Source organism: Diaphorina citri, unplaced genomic scaffold (assembly GCF_000475195.1).
Source record: "Diaphorina citri unplaced genomic scaffold, Diaci psyllid genome assembly version 1.1 scaffold1651, whole genome shotgun sequence".
Lineage (NCBI taxonomy): Eukaryota > Metazoa > Arthropoda > Insecta > Hemiptera > Psyllidae > Diaphorina > Diaphorina citri.
In genome coordinates, this window is record NW_007379077.1 from 156,473 (window position 1) to 172,624 (window position 16,152).

The following is a 16,152-nucleotide window of genomic DNA, read 5'->3' on the forward strand; positions in this document are numbered from 1 at the left end:
CTGAATTTAGGAAGGTGTTTTATTTGGGCAGTATTCATGCTCTAAACAGAATTTATGATAGAACCTTGCATTATATCAAACCATAACACAGCTTCAGTGATCTTTACAGGCTGTTCACTGTAAACACTCTGTTAAATGAAGCACACAGTACATTCCTGAAAACCCAGTAAATTATGAAATAAAACAAACTTAAACTTCGATTTCAATACATTTTTCCCGTGTATTTTATTTGGTCATAAATTCATCACCACTCTCACTCAAGCTACACTAAGGGTGATATTATTCCCCACCTCAATTGTGACTTAAGGGAGGTTCAATAATATCACCCTAAAATGTGTACATTTTCACTTTAGAAAAAACATGTGGACAGACAAGGTATGAAAGACATAATGAAAAGTTAAATGTAAACATAGATTAAGGTAAATACTGTTCATTAATTAACATCAAACAAAGAAGTCATTTTGTTTCATTGATCATGATTATAAAGAGATTGAAGAAGAAGAAGAAGAAGAAGAAAAAAAAAAAAAGAAAAAAGACTTTCACTTATGTAAATAAATTAGGATGTTTGCAAATAAATGAGGATAAAATTCCATGCTTCGGCTGAGATCGAACCTACGCCCTCCTGTTTACCAGACGATCGACTTGACGACTATGTCACCGAGGCAGGTATTATTGGACATGTCCTCACTTCCCTAGCATTACATTCAGTGGTCGTTCTCAGGAGGTCCAACCTTTCACAACCGCCACTGCCACCATCGCGGAATTTACCCTTTGATAACCGCCACTGGCAACATCATCATCGTGGGATTTACCCTTTGATAACCGCGACTGGTCGTAGCTTGAACGTCTTCTTGGAAATGCCCACTGCATGGCAAGTGTCCACTACATCAGTCACATTCTTGTAGGATTCTGGTGCCTCTTCCATGACCAACTTGGGAGATGCTACCCGACCATCTTTCATCTCTTCTCTCTCTCTCTCTCTCTCTCTCTTACTTTTAGGAGGTTTGATGGATGGAACTGTAACAACAGCCTTGTCGTTCCGAAATTAAAAAAGAAGTAGGACCGGATAGAAGAAAGCCAGCCGTTCCAAGAACAAACCTTGTCTGTTTGGAATAAAGTTGGGAATCGAACCCGCGACCTACTGCTTATAAGACACTCAAGGCAGACACGCTATCAAGATAACTATAGAGCTGGTCCAATAACCTGATGAAAGATTAGGAAAAATCCTTGTTTCTTTGCTCTCACGATAAAGTTCGTGCCGAGCGGGAATCGAACCGACGCCATGACAGTATTTACTTGAACCGGTGCCTCTCCTATCACTCACCTGTGGTAATCCTCGTTTCTTTGCTCTCATGCTGACTTTACTCGGGTCGGCATTCAAGCCGAGCGGGAATCGAACCGACGCCATGACAGTATTTACTTGAACCGGTGCCTCTCCTATCACTCACCTGTGGTAATCCTCGTTTCTTCGCTCTCATGCTGACTTTACTCGGGTCGGCATTCAGCATCCGCCCATACTCTTCACAATGTTCCTTGTCCTCAGCCCAAATGTATCCCTCACGCAGCGACCAATCCATGCCCATCTCCAGGGCTTCCTCCAGGTCCCGAGCATTCATTGGGATGATCCCCTTCGATCCGACACCCACTGGGATGTGATCAAACATACTCTGTGCTAAGCGCTCCTAAAATGGGTAAAAGGTACAAGAATATGGGTGGATTTCATTAATATTTTTTAGCTCTTGGAAGGCCTGTTAAGCTTAGCAAAGGCTGTTAAGATAACAGGCTGTTAGGGACTAAAAAGTAGGTAGGTGAAATCAACCCTATATCTATAGAAAGGGCCCTATGAGGCTCTTCTAATGGCAGAATTGGGCCCAAAAACTAATTGGTTCATGACCTTTGTGGTCTCGAAATTTGTACTAACTTTTGTTTAAATCTAAGTCTGAGAGCAGAGAGCATGGAGCATGTGCTCTCAGCTCTAAGTGGTTAGAATTTCTCACTTCCCTCTATCAATGATTAAATAATTGTTTCCTTCTACCTGCTAAATGCTCTCTACTAAACTTTTTAGCCTAAACGAAATGTTCCTTGTCCTCAGCCCAAATGTATCCCTCACGCAGCGACCAATCCATGCCCATCTCCAGGGCTTCCTCCAGGTCCCGAGCATTCATCGGGATGATCCCCTTCGATCCAACACCCACTGGGATGTGATCAAACATACTCTGTGCTAGGCGCTCCTAAAATGGGGAAAAGGTACAAGAATATGGGTGGATTTCATTAATATTTTTTAGCTCTTGGAAGTCCTGTCAAGCTTAGCAAAGGCTGTTAAGATAACAGGCTGTTAGGGACTAAAAAGTAGATAGGTGAAACCAACCCTATATCTATAGAAAGGGCCCTATGAGGCTCTTCTAATGGCAGAATTGGGCCCAAAAACTAATTGGTGCATGACCTTTGTGGTCTCAACCCTGAAATGTGTACATTTTCACTTTAGAAAAAACATGTGGACAGACAAGGTATGAAAGACATAATGAAAAGTTAAATGTAAACATACATTAAGGTAAATACTGTTCATTAACATCAAACAAAGAAGTCATTTTGTTTCATTGATCATGATTATAAAGAGATTGAAGAAGAAGAAAAAAAAAGACTTTCACTTATGTAAATAAATTAGGATGTTTGCAAATAAATGAGGATAAAATTCCATGCTTCGGCTGAGATCGAACCTACGCCCTCCTGTTTACCAGACGAGCGACTTGACGACTATGTCACCGAGGCAGGTATTATTGGACATGTCCTCACTTCCCTAGCATTACATTCAGTGGTCGTTCTCAGGAGGTCCAACCTTTCACAACCGCCACTGCCACCATCGCGGGATTTACCCTTTGATAACCGCCACTGGCAACATCATCATCGTGGGATTTACCCTTTGATAACCGCGACTGGTCGTAGCTTGAACGTCTTCTTGGAAATGCCCACTGCATGGCAAGTGTCCACTACATCAGTCACATTCTTGTAGGATTCTGGTGCCTCTTCCATGACCAACTTGGGAGATGCTACCCGTATGGATATACCCTGAGACTCGAGCTTGTTTAGCACCTGAAAAATTAAAAGAAAAATTTTAAAGGTGTGTCCACACATAGTCGACCGGCTGTCGATCGATGTCGACTGAACCGCCCACACTGCCTCGACATCATAGATTTATCTCGTCGATCGACGGCCGGTCGACTATGTTTGGACAAATGGACACACCTTAATAGCCGAGCTTGTTTAGCACCTGAAAAATTAAAAGAAAAATTTCAAAGGTGTGTCCACACAGAGTCGACCGGCTGTCAAGCGATGTCGACTGAACCGCTCACATTGCCTCGACATCATAGATTTATCTCGTCGATCGACGGCCGGTCGACTATGTTTGGACACACCTTAATAGCCGTGGTTGAGTAGTGAATTAAATAAGCAACAGTAAACTTTTCTCGGAAATACTGGCTTTCTCCTCTCTTCGATTTCGGGACGATAAGACCTCCCTTGTTAAAATCCGTTCCCTCTTGTCGATGTCGTTCGGGGGGAAAAAAAATCGTATCGTGTGTAGTGGGAACACTCTCATTTAACCTTTCTCCTCTCTTCGATTTCGGGACGATAAGACCTCCCTTGTTAAAATCCGTTCCCTCTTGTCGATGTCGTTCGGGGGAAAAAAATCATATCGTGTGTAGTGGGAACACTCTCATTTAACTTAAATTGCCAACAGGGACATTTTGTGTCGTCCGGAAAAAAAAATCGTGTCATGTGTAGTGGGAACACTCTCATTTAACTTAAATTGCCAACAGGGACATTTTGTGTCGTCCGGAAAAAAAAATCGTGTCATGTGTAGTGGGAACACTCTCATTTAACTTAAATTGCCTACAGGGACATTTTGTGTCGTCCGGAAAAAAATCGTGTCATGTGTAGTGGGAACACTCTCATTTAAATTTCATTACCTACAGGACATTCGGAAAAAAAATCAGACCAATATCACAAGTGGGAATGGGCGCTTAAAGGGTCGCGAGTTCATTTCCCGCCTACTCTAGTCTTACCTCCTGATAGTCGAGATTCCGCCGGGACTTGGCCCGGGATAGGGCGCGTCCCGCACCATGACATGTCGACCCAAACGTCTCCTGCATCCCCTTTTCCGTCCCGGTCAGAACATAGGAGCAGGTGCCCATGGTCCCGCCTATCAGTACCGGTTGTCCCGTGAGTTGATAATCCACTGGGATTAGTGGATGATGGGGAGGAAAGGCTCGGGTTGAACCCTGAGAGATAAGATAAGATGAAATTTTTGTTTTATTAAGCAACAATGGCTATTATTTTACAACTTTAAATTTACACACACATGAATGTACATTAAAGGGGAGAGAAGGATATACAAAATTACTCTGGCTTTAAATGATTTTTTAAATACAAATTTAAGAGATTTTTTTTCTGAACTTTTAGACGAGAAGGATTGAGCTCTAGGTTTATTGAGCTTGTGAAATAATTGTTGGATAAAATTACAAGGTTTCCAATCAGTACCTATTCAATCCCCATATCAGATCTAGTTTTAAGACCTTAACAGTTACAGTTCCCTCTGTGAAACATAAAAAAAACTGCTAGATTATTTCTCTAGTATATCTTTTCCAATCAGTACCTATTCAATCCCCATATCAGATCTAGTTTTAAGACCTTAACAGTTACAGTTCCCTCTGTGAAACATAAAAAAAAAACTGCTAGATTATTTTCTCTAGTATATCCATATCATCCATATTATATCACGATTGTATTACTTTATTTTTTATTCCTTGATACACCCGGATGACTTGGTTCACTTACCTTCCTATGTACTAGCAGAGTTTTCTGTTTCCCATCTACCATATGTTCTTCAGTTTTGGCAATATTGTGGCTTACATCATAAATCACATGCATGTCAAGGTCATCTGGTGTTGTGTTGAACTGTTTGGCAAATGCCTGAAATAATGAGAGGAGAAAAAATTAACAATTAATGCCTATCTGTATTATGATTAATTAATTAATTACCTATGAACAAGAAGGAAAAAAATGCATGATATGTTTGTTCTTCAGGATCTTGAGAACGGCTTATCCAGTTCTTTCTGTCCTCCGCCCGCAATATTGTGGCTTACATCATAAATCACATGCATGTCAAGGTCATCTGGTGTTGTGTTGAACTGTTTGGCAAATGCCTGAAATAATGACAGGAGAGAAAATTAACAATTAATGCCTATCTGTATTATGATTAATTAATTAATCACCTATGAACAAGAAGGAAAAAATGCATGATATGTTTGTTCTTCAGGATCTTGAGAACGGCTTATCCAGTTCTTTCTGTCCTCCACCCCAACCCCCTTCAAAATGGTAATGCCACCACTGATGGCTACTCCATTAAAGTAACTCAATTAGGTGATTGTTCAGAAGCCACGACAGTGAAAAAGACATTTCCTATAATAACACTGGTCACTGCTCAAATTGTGAAAATTTCTTTGTGTGTGTAACCTAACTCTATAATAACACTGGTCACTGCTCACTTGAAACAGCTCCTTTTTGTAGCAATTTTCCATTGACTTAACTTCTGAACAAGTACCCTCAAGGATCTTCACAAAGCCGAGTGCCCCCCCGAACTCAAAGCACAGGGACAAAAAACTTCGGCCTCACCGGGATTCGAACCCAGCACTTCCGGATTGAGCTTGAAAGTCCGTGCTCTTTAATCACTCGGCCACAGAGGTGAGCTCTACTTACCTGTCGGCTGCCTTCCTTGGATTGGAGGAGGAAGATTGAAATGTCGACATAAACGTTAACAACAACTGCTTCTTAGCCATTCATATCCTTATGTAGGTAGGTAACTTTTTATTTAATTTATTTTAAATTTTACTTTATTTTTATTTGAATTGATCCGGGCACACGCCAGTTGTCGATCGTTCGTCTCTATGTTATCTCTCTTCATGGCCTTCTCCATTTGAACCAGAGCATCTGAGAACACATAAGCCATACTTTGTTATAAAAATGAGATTAAATGAACTAAAAACTTCGTTAACAATTCTCATTTGAACCAGAGCATCTGGGAACACATAAGCCATACTTTGTTATAAAAATGAGATTAAATGAACTAAAAACTTCATTAACAATCCTCTGTGTGAAGAGTTCTAAAGAGGTACAATAATAATGAAATCTTAAAGGTAGAAACACACTCATATTACTCGTGAGCTCACCTGACGTGATAATAGTGTGGCTGAACGAAATGTACCTACAATATTATATTATTATGGGAAAACTTTGAACTATATCTTTCTGCCTCCAAAGGAGTTCACGTGACGTGACGTGATGGTAGTGTGTTTGTACTTAAACTCATTTACACACTGCTCTGTGTGAAGAGTTCTAAAGAGGTACAATAATAATGAAATCTTAAAGGTAGAAACACACTCATATCACTCGTGAGCTCACCTGACGTGATAATAGTGTGGCTGTCCTGAACGAAATTACCTACAATATTATATTATTAGAGGAAAACTTCTAACTACATCTTTCTGCCTCCAAAGGAGTTCACGTGACGAGACGTGATGGTAGTGTGTTTGTACTTAAACTCATTCACACACTGCACACACTCATATCACTCGTGAGCTCACCTGACGTGATAATAGTGTGGCTGTCCTGAACGAAATTACCTACAATATTATAATTATTATTATGGGAAAACTTTGAGCTACAGCTTTCTGCCTCCAAAGGAGTTCACGTGACGTGCCGTGATGGTAGTGTGTTTTTACTTAAACTCATTCGCACACTGCAACCGCTAGAAATCTAAAATTTGGTAGATTTTGCCGAAATCAAAACTGATTTTGGGTTATCAATTTTCCGTAACGAAGCACGGGCAACCAGGTGATTTTTTCACACTTACCAGTGGCTACTTGATGGCCAAATCCTCGACTACCGGAATGTATCATCACACACACTTGTCCCACATCCTCTATACCCATCTTACTTGCTGCCCATTTGTCATAGATCTCATCCACTATTTGAATCTCAGCGTAGTGGTTGCCAGCTCCCAGTAAACTCATTCACACACTGCAACCGCTAGAAATCTAAAATTTGGTAGATTTTGCCAAAATCAGTCAAAATCAAAATGATTTTGGGTTATCAATTTTCCGTAACGAAGCACGGGCAACCAGGTGATTTTTTCACACTTACCAGTGGCTACTTGATGGCCAAATCCTCGACTGCCGGAATGTATCATCACACACACCTGTCCCACATCCTCTATACCCATCTTACTCGCTGCCCATTTGTCATAGATCTCATCCACTATTTGAATCTCAGCGTAGTGGTTGCCAGCTCCCAGAGTGAGAGGAGATCTTTTCCAAATATTTGAGCTCCTCATTGTATTGTCGGACAACCATTGTGTAGATGGCACTGAAACAACTTGATTAAAACGTATCAATATTCAGCTATTGAGTAGTGAATATTGTATATCACAGGTGGAGATTTGCGTTTAACCCGTGAGTACACGCACATAGGGAAAAAATCTCACACGCTCGGCAAAAACGGTAGAACTTGTTCAATATTGGCCCTAACCTGTCGGGACCTAGGGTAGCTGTTAATTATATGGTTATCTAGATGTAACCACAGTCCATTGACCTATTTTCAATTCCAGTTGCCCGTGACGTGGCGGAAAGTTTGAAGCGGCAACTGAAAGTGAGATTTTTTTTCATCACGCGTGTACTGACGTAACTTTTTTTTCTCGTATCAATCATTTGCATGATACAAATTTCTTGACCCCGCCGGGAATTGAACCCGGGTCTCCCGCGTGCAAGGCGAGCGCAGTGACCACTATGCCATGGGAGCTGACTAACACTCATCTTAATAAAAAAAAAAATAATAATAATAAAATATTTGATAAAAGAGCTTAGCTGTTTCAGCTACCTCTATCAAACATCTTAAAAAAAGTGGTAGGGCATTTAATAAAGTTGATAATAAATGGAATAAGGTACTCAAGTCACTTACCAGAATGTACATCAGGGAGGCCTACAGATCTTCCCACAATGCCGGGTAAAGCTGCTACGTTGGCGATTTGTTTTACTCCAGGCAGAAAACCTCCAACCATTCCTGGTCTACATGAATTGCGGAGTTCTTCCAACATCAACTTCTCTAGGTGATCATTGACAAAGAACACTCCTTCCACCTGTGAAATTGATTTTAATTTTTACAGAGATAAATAGGTAGGTACCTAAAAAAAATCCATAGCAAACCTCTTTATGAGCCAGTTCTTCTGGCCCCTGTACCACTAAATATTTGGTTCAAATTAGTAGGTGTAAAAATACTGAAGAATAATAATAATAACCAAAAACATTTAATAATCAGCCTAATCAGCTTGGCGGGTAGTCCATCTGCCTTGTAAGTGCTAGGTCATAGGTTTGATATCCACCTGAGGCTATCTTTATCTAAGGAAGGTTTGTTCAATGGTTAGCGTTTTCCTATCCTGCCTTCCTTATCTTTGATTTCATGTTGATAAGACCATGTAGTTACAAATCCCTCTCAAAAAAAATAAATAAATAAAAATAAAAAATACATAGTTAAGGTAGTACTTATGAAGCAGAGCTTGTGCCACGGATGGGGAGTTCATTTATAATATTTATCTAGTTTCAATTTCATTCAATAAAGCTTATTTAATCTTAGCAAAAGATTGTAAAGGTTAATTAATTCATCAAGACATTCATTCCCATTTTTACAATTTCCCACTTAAATTGCCTACAGGGACATTTTGTGTCGTTCCGGAAAAAAATCGTATCGTGTGTAGTGGGAACACTCTCATTTAAATTTCATTACCTACAGGACATTCGGGGAAAAAAAATCAGACCAATATCACAAAAGGGAATGGGCTCTTTCTCCTCTCTTCGATTTCGGGACGATAAGACCTCCCTTGTTAAAATCCGTTCCCTCTTGTCGATGTCGTTCGGGGGAAAAAAATCGTATCGTGTGTAGTGGGAACACTCTCATTTAACTTAAATTGCCAACAGGGACATTTTGTGTCGTCCGGAAAAAAATCGTGTCATGTGTAGTGGGAACACTCTCATTCAACTTAAATTGACTACAGGGACATTTTGTGTCGTCCGAAAAAAAAAAATCGTGTCATGTGTACATGTGTAGTGGGAACACTCTCATTTAAATTTCATTACCTACAGGACATTCGGGGGAAAAAAATCAGACCAATATCACAAGTGGGAATGGGCGTCAATGGTTAGCGTTTTCCTATCCTGCCTTCCTTATCTTTGATTTCATGTTGATAAGACCATGTAGTTACAAATCCCTCTCAAAAAAATAAATAAATAAAAAATACATAGGTAAGGTAGTACTTATGGTGTCATCATTGACATGTAGGTATGCAACCTTTGGTAAAATTACTGATCTTTAATGTTGAGAGCTGCTCATTTGAACTTCCTGACATTCACTTACGTTCATATTAGGTTGGAATCCCTTCTTGATTTTCCAACAGTGAGAGGAGATCTTTCTGACTCCCCGTGAGTTCACTTGACTTGACGAAATAGTAGTGTGTTTCTACTTTAACTTGTCCTTCTTTATTCTTTTCTATTCTATTCTATTTTCTATTCTATTCTTCTTTAGGTGTGGATGACATAGGGTTTCTCAAGTCCAGCATCGAGGCTCGTATTCTACAGGGTCTCGCCACGCACGGCGAGAACGCGTACCTCAACGCACTGGAGAACATCACACGGAAGTGAGAGGAGATCTTTTCCAAATATTTGAGCTCCTCATTGTATTGTCGGACAACCATTGTGTAGATGGCACTGAAACAACTTGATTAACGTATGAATATTCAGCTATTGAGTAGTGAATATTGTATATCACAGGTAGAGATTTGCGTTTAAACACCTTTAGGAAAGTGAAAATTCCAGACAAATGTCAAAATGCAGAAGTGATGCAGAACTTTGCCAAATGTAAAAATGCAAAATCAGGACCGGAAAAATCGGAAGGATCCCGATTTTCTAGATTTTTGACTTTTGTTTACATTTGAAACAGTGCTGCCAAGTTAAACGTTCTTTTTCGGTGAACAGACACTCATTCACTTGGACATTCGTTCACCATTGTTGCCAGACTGGATTTTTGCTCAGCGTTTCCGAAAATTTTCAAGCCCTTTGATTGGTTGAAATGTGGCGCGAGATTTTTAAAATTGATAAAAAACAACAATCCTAAAAAAAATGTGAACTTCGTTCCTTCGTGTCCATTTCCATTTATTTGCCACATTTTGGGAACTGTTTGTTTCCGAAAAAATCCAATGTGGCAACAATGGTGAACGAGTGTCCAAGTGAATGAATGGGTACCACTCTCTTTTTCCAACACTGTTGCCAGATCACCCGGATGTCGTAGCGCGGTAAAATTCAAAATTTTAGTTCAGCCGCATTGATTTTGCAGTTTTGTGTACTTTTCTGTGGAATTTTTAAAATTTCTTCATTTTACTGATAGGAGGTAGATCCTCGAATTGGTTATTTTGTTGCTGTATTGTTACTGGAGCTTCCAATCTATTGCTTCTGGATAAAGTTGCTGAAATTACTTTAAATATACTTTGAATTCATAAACCAACTTAATCTATCTTAAAAATATTACATAATTCTTCAAACAGAATGAAATACAAAGCAAAACCAGGTGTGAGATTTTTTCTCTACACGCGTGTACTGATGTTCGGATTTTTAACGCGTGTACTCACGGGTTAAACGCCTTTAGGAAAGTGAAAATTCCAGTCGAAATGCAGAACTTTGAAAAATGCAAAATGCAAAATCAGGACCGGAAAAATCGGAAGGATCCCGATTTTCCAGATTTTTGATTTTTGACTTTTGTTTACATTTGAAACAGTGCTGCCAAGTTAAACGTTCTTTTTCCAACACTGTTGCCAGATCACCCGGATTTCGTAGCGCGGTAAAATTCAAAACTTTAGTTCAGCCGCATTGATTTTGCAGTTTTGTGTACTTCTACTTTTCTGTGGAATTTTTAAAATTTCTTCATTTTACTGATAGGAGGTAGATCCTCGAACCTCGAATTGGTTATTTTGTTGCTGTATTGTTACTGGAGCTTCCAATCTATTGCTTCCGGAATCCCAAAAGGCTGGTCAGTTTTTACGTGCCAATCGAGCAATGGCTAATCAACAAAATAACAAGAAGAGACCATTGTACAAATCTTTCGGAGAGTCTTACAATCAAAATGCCTCCAGTTCAAAGAAAATGAAGAAGCAGTTGGAGGAGGAAGATGTGTATATTGTGGAATACCTCACCAAAGATATTGAAGGTGAGTTTTGCCATGAAGATTCCAATTTAAGTAGTTCACTGTACAATAGTAAGGTATTTTATTCAATATTGTGGAACAAAGGGGAATTATTGTTTATTAGATTTATATGAGACACTCAAGCTTCTGGATTCCCAAAAGGCTGGTCAGTTTTTACGTGCCAATCGAGCAATGGCTAATCAACAAAATAACAAGAAGAGACCATTGTACAAATCTTTCGGAGAGTCTTACAATCAAAATGCCTCCAGTTCAAAGAAAATGAAGAAGCAGTTGGAGGAGGAAGATGTGTATATTGTGGAATACCTCACCAAAGATATTGAAGGTGAGTTTTGCCATGAAGATTCTAATTTAAGTAGTTCACTGTACAATAGTTAGGTATTTTATTCTACGAACATTATCCCATCAGGATAAAATCCGCCCCGGGCGGGAATCGAACCCGCAGCCTAGCGCTTACAAGGCAGACGCACTACCAACTGAGCTAACTAGGCTGGCAGGTAAGAATGAAATTGAGCAGAATGTTAGAATACAGGAGTAGTTTAGAATAGAAGAAAATGAGACTTTACATAGAGTTGTCTGTGATATGTGCCGTTTCCTCTTTTTTACTTTCTATTATTTTTTTCGATTTTATCCCTAAACAGATAAGATTCGTTGTCGGAACGGCTGACTTTCTCCTATCCTGTCTTCCTTCTCTCTTCGCTTTCGGGACGACAAGACCTTAGCAGTTACAGTTCCCTCTTCTTCTTTTTCTTCGCCTTTTCTTGCGTTTTTCGTCAGCCTCTGAATCAGCCCTAGGGTAATTGTTTTGGGCTGACATTTGGTATTTGGTACAAAAAATTTATGACCGGATGCCCTTCACACTCGACCTTTGCTATTTCTTCAGCAAGGGAAATTTCAGGCTGTTATCCTCCCTGTTTAAAGTCCACCAGACTAAGCTGGTCTACTCTATCAGTTCCTTCTATCAAACCTCTTCAATGGTTTTCGTCATTCCGCAGGGAGTTACCGTCGCATCACCCTGAAATGTGACAACGTCCACTGGTCTATCATGCGATACGATACTCCAGACGACGACCTATTCAGCAATGCCTGCGTCCTTATTTTGTAACTTATTGTTAAATACAACTATTCATTATGATTCTATCTCTTCCCCGCCCCCTATTCCATCATTCTATAATGTTTTAATAAATTTATCAATAACCAAGACGCTATTCCTTGTCTAACTATCTTATCTTTTAAGCGTGCAATCAATAGTCCTACATACTGGACTCCGCACACAGGAATTTCGTCAGAAAAGACCCATATTTCAATGTAATGTATTCGTGATTTCGCAGGGAGTTATCGACGCATCACTCTCAAATGTGACAACGTCCAATGGTCTATCATGCGATATGACACTCCAGACGACGACCTTCTCCTCAGCGATGCATGCGTCCTCGCTGGTAAAACCCTCAAGACCTTCACCAAGAAGACCCTGAAGGCGGTCATCCTCGAGATGTCCCTGCCGCCTAGCGTGTACGCTACAATGGCTCTGAGGGAAATACTGAGGTAATAATAAGTTTATTCTTTATTATATAACACTTTATTAGGATTTCACAATACGATAGTAATAAAAAAGGTATAGTGGACGGGCTATTTTATTTGCTTCGGTGTCAGTCTGTGAACATATTCTTCATCATCCCTCTAAGTACTTCTGTACTTTTAGGGACCATAACTTCTTCTTATTATGTATTCTTGATTTATTTCATTTTTAGTCCGTCCTTCCTTTATTATTACGATAGTAATAAAATTACGATAGTAATAAAAAAGGTATAGTGGACGGGCTATTTTATTTGCTTCGGTGTCAGTCTGTGTGTCTATCCCCATAGAAGGACTTATCCAAACCTGGTCGACCTATATATCAAATCAAAGGTTTTTTTACCAGGAACACGAAAGTGGTGGTGCAAATTTTGTTTCATTTCATATTTCATTCTTGTTTTCGAGATAGTGATTTTGTAATTTCTTTTTCATTTCTTTTCTTTATCCTTTATAGGTGTTCGACCTAGAAGGACTTATCCAAACCTGGTCGACCTATATATCAAATCAAAGGTCTTTTTACCAGGAACACGAAAGTGGTGGTGCAAATTTTGTTTCGTTTCATATTTCATTGTTGTTTTCGAAATAGTGATTTTGTAATTTCTTTTTCATTTCTTTTCTTTATCCTTTATAGGTGTTCGACTAATCAGCAGTACCAGATCGGTCTGAGTGAGAAGAGTAAGCCGACGCCCCTGCCGCCTATAGTTACCGTGGTGAAGACGCCGGAGGGATCTTATATTGACTATTAAACCGCGGCGGCTGGTGAGTAATATATTGGACGCAGATTCGAGCGAAATGTTGTCAACTATGTCAAGAGTTGACCATTAGGCCATTTTCTCGCGCATCCCAATGTTTCTCTAAAATGTCTGTGCTGGCTTCCAAGGCAGGACAAGATTAAAGGAACAGAGGGGACTGTAAGGAGAGCGCGAAATAACAACGTATTTTTATTCTAAAGGTGTGTCCGGCCGTCATCTGGCCGTCGATTGACGAGGTTAATTGCGAAATGTTGTCAACTATGTCAAGAGTTGACCATTAGGCCATTTTCTCGCGCATCCCAATGTTTCTCTAAAATGTCTGTGCTGGCTTTCAAGGCAGGACAAGATTAAAGAAACAGAGAGGACAGTAAGAAGAGCGCGAAATAACAACGTATTTTGATTCTAAAGGTGTGTCTGGCCGTCATCTGGCCGTCGATTGACGAGGTAAATCTATGTTATCGAGGCAGTGTGGACGTTTCAGTCGACATCGATCGATGGCCATTCGACTATGTGTGGCCACATCTTAATAAGTGTGGTAGTATCAGTTCTGTGATTTCATTTTGTAAATAAACGATGGAAGTGTGGAATCTAAATCCTAAATGGGGAGTATTGTGCCTCTTCTCGCCCATCTGATGAGAGGCATACTACGGGATGGGCATGCTACGACACAGACCACATGCGTCCAATGTAGCAGTTGTTTCATTGCTACGAAATAAAAACGGCGGTGAAACACTCATCTTTTAAAACCAAAAAAAACCAACCATCTCTCATCCTTCATTGTCACCCTCTCCCCACTCTATACCTAGTGCAGAACCAACACCTATACAGTCCACTCGAATGGACTAGGGTAAGTTTCATTTTCTTTATCCTTATCCATTCTACCTCTCTTTTTCCCCAACACAAAAGTTCCCATATATGATTCCATGGTCCCATATGAATTTATCTCGTTTAAAAGTTCACTAAACCTGCTTTTTTTTTTTTTTTTTTTGTTTCTTTGTGGAATTGTATTGTGAAATGCACAAATCCTCCCACGAAACCATCATCAATGTCATGGAATATATTTATTAGTTGAATTTCGGATAAGGTCTCGTATCTTGTTTGAAGATCTTGTGTAGATGGTCATCATACCAGAATCCAAAGTCGAACAAAAAAATGGTCAAGATGTTGAAAGAAGAATATGACGAAAAGAAAAAGAAGAACAGGGGGGAGAAGAAGACTAAAAAAAATAATCATATAAAAATATACTGGGTTCCTACTACATAGTTAAACCTAGTGTAGGTTATAAAATATTATCTAATAAAAAAAAATAAATAAATAAACTAAACACAATCTGACATGTTGATGAATTTCAAAATCTCACATATTTTGTCTTTCTTTTCGTTTTATTACAAAAATAAATATTTATAGTATTTTAACAATTAAAATCATTTGAATTGACCTTATGAGCTGGACTATGAAAGGCCAGCTACTTGCCTGGTGTAAACACCACTGGATTCCAGTCCAGATGGATTTAAAGTTGAAAGTATTGAAACTGATCATAAAGAGAGTAATCGTCTTAGTTTTGTGATTCCTCTCCGAAATCTTGTCAATCAGAAGTAAAAGTGTGTTTTCCTTCGCCGCCCCGTGCCGGAAATCGAACCCGGATCTCCGTTTTAAGAGGCTTTTCAAGCCTGACTACCGTTAATTTCTGCAGCAGGCTGAATACCGTCAAAACTTAGATAAAGAGTGAGTGAGTCCTCTTCACAATTCTGTCAAGATCTAGGCTTTGTCAAGATCAATTCATCTAAAAATCGGTACTGTCGGAATTCGAACTCCAAGGCTTTGAAACGTTGCTCCTTGGCGGGAATCGAACCTCCGTCCTTCTCATGCTTGGCTACCGTTGATTTCTGTAGCAGGCTGGATAATAATCTGAGACACGGGAATCCTGTTGTTCTGTATCAAAGTTTTGAGCTCCTTGTTATGAATATCCTCGGAGTTAATACGATGGCTCCGTGGCGGGAATCGAACCGGGGTCTTCGTTCTAGGAGGCTTCTCTTCTCATGCTTGGCTACCGTTGATTTCTGCAGCAGGCTGGATAATAATCTGAGACACGGGAATCCTGTTGTTCTGTATGAGAGTTTTGAGCTCCTTGTTATGTATGTCTTCAGAGTTCACTCGACTGCTTAGGCGACATTTGAACGAGGCGACAAGTCGCTGCAAAAGAAGAAAAAAATTGTGAGATAGTGAATAGCTTCTTTTTTTTTACTTAAAAAAAGATGAATGTTTCACTGCCGTTTTTATTTCATAGCACTAAAACAACTGATACATTAGAATTAGACTTAAGGCATGGCCGTTCATGTCACTCATCCATTTAGTGGTCTTGCTCGGCGTAGCTTAACAAAAACGAACCGGAAAATAGCCTATAACCTTCACGGGAGTGCAAGCAATAAGTTGACAAAGTTTCATAGCAATCGGATGAGCGGTTTGGCCAGGCATAAAGTTCGAACAAACACACAAACAAACAAATACCTATTCATTTTTATATATTAGA

General features: G+C 39.6%; 3 protein-coding genes and 1 long non-coding RNA gene across 4 annotated transcripts; 1 reads left to right on the plus strand and 3 right to left on the minus strand.

Moving 5' to 3' along the window:
* Positions 1–808: 808 nt before the first annotated feature.
* Positions 809–2,905, minus strand: LOC103516736 (tRNA-splicing ligase RtcB homolog). Its single transcript, XM_017447180.1, has 5 exons — positions 2,874–2,905; positions 2,444–2,459; positions 2,078–2,231; positions 1,449–1,528; positions 809–916 (listed from the first exon to the last, which is right to left on the minus strand). The coding sequence occupies exons 1-5, from the start codon at positions 2,903–2,905 to the stop codon at positions 809–811; spliced, it is 390 nt and encodes a 129-aa protein (XP_017302669.1).
* On the minus strand, positions 2,559–10,031 carry LOC103516737 (tRNA-splicing ligase RtcB homolog). The gene is made up of 10 exons (XM_008481725.3): positions 9,752–10,031; positions 9,460–9,510; positions 8,005–8,188; positions 7,194–7,419; positions 6,908–7,062; positions 5,888–5,985; positions 5,142–5,201; positions 4,834–4,968; positions 4,062–4,277; positions 2,559–3,090 (listed from the first exon to the last, which is right to left on the minus strand). Exons 1-10 carry the CDS (start codon positions 9,794–9,796, stop codon positions 2,914–2,916), a joined length of 1,347 nt encoding a protein of 448 aa, XP_008479947.1. The 5' UTR covers positions 9,797–10,031; the 3' UTR covers positions 2,559–2,913.
* Positions 10,032–12,602: 2,571 nt separating this feature from the next.
* On the plus strand, positions 12,603–13,805 carry LOC113470534 (pseudouridylate synthase 7 homolog). The gene is made up of 2 exons (XM_026829048.1): positions 12,603–12,840; positions 13,502–13,805. The coding sequence occupies exons 1-2, from the start codon at positions 12,677–12,679 to the stop codon at positions 13,614–13,616; spliced, it is 279 nt and encodes a 92-aa protein (XP_026684849.1). The 5' UTR covers positions 12,603–12,676; the 3' UTR covers positions 13,617–13,805.
* A 1,148-nt stretch (positions 13,806–14,953) lies between these two features.
* Positions 14,954–15,846, minus strand: LOC113470535. The gene is made up of 2 exons (XR_003393565.1): positions 15,630–15,846; positions 14,954–15,474 (listed from the first exon to the last, which is right to left on the minus strand). It is a non-coding gene; the product is annotated as an uncharacterized LOC113470535 (long non-coding RNA).
* Positions 15,847–16,152: the final 306 nt, after the last annotated feature.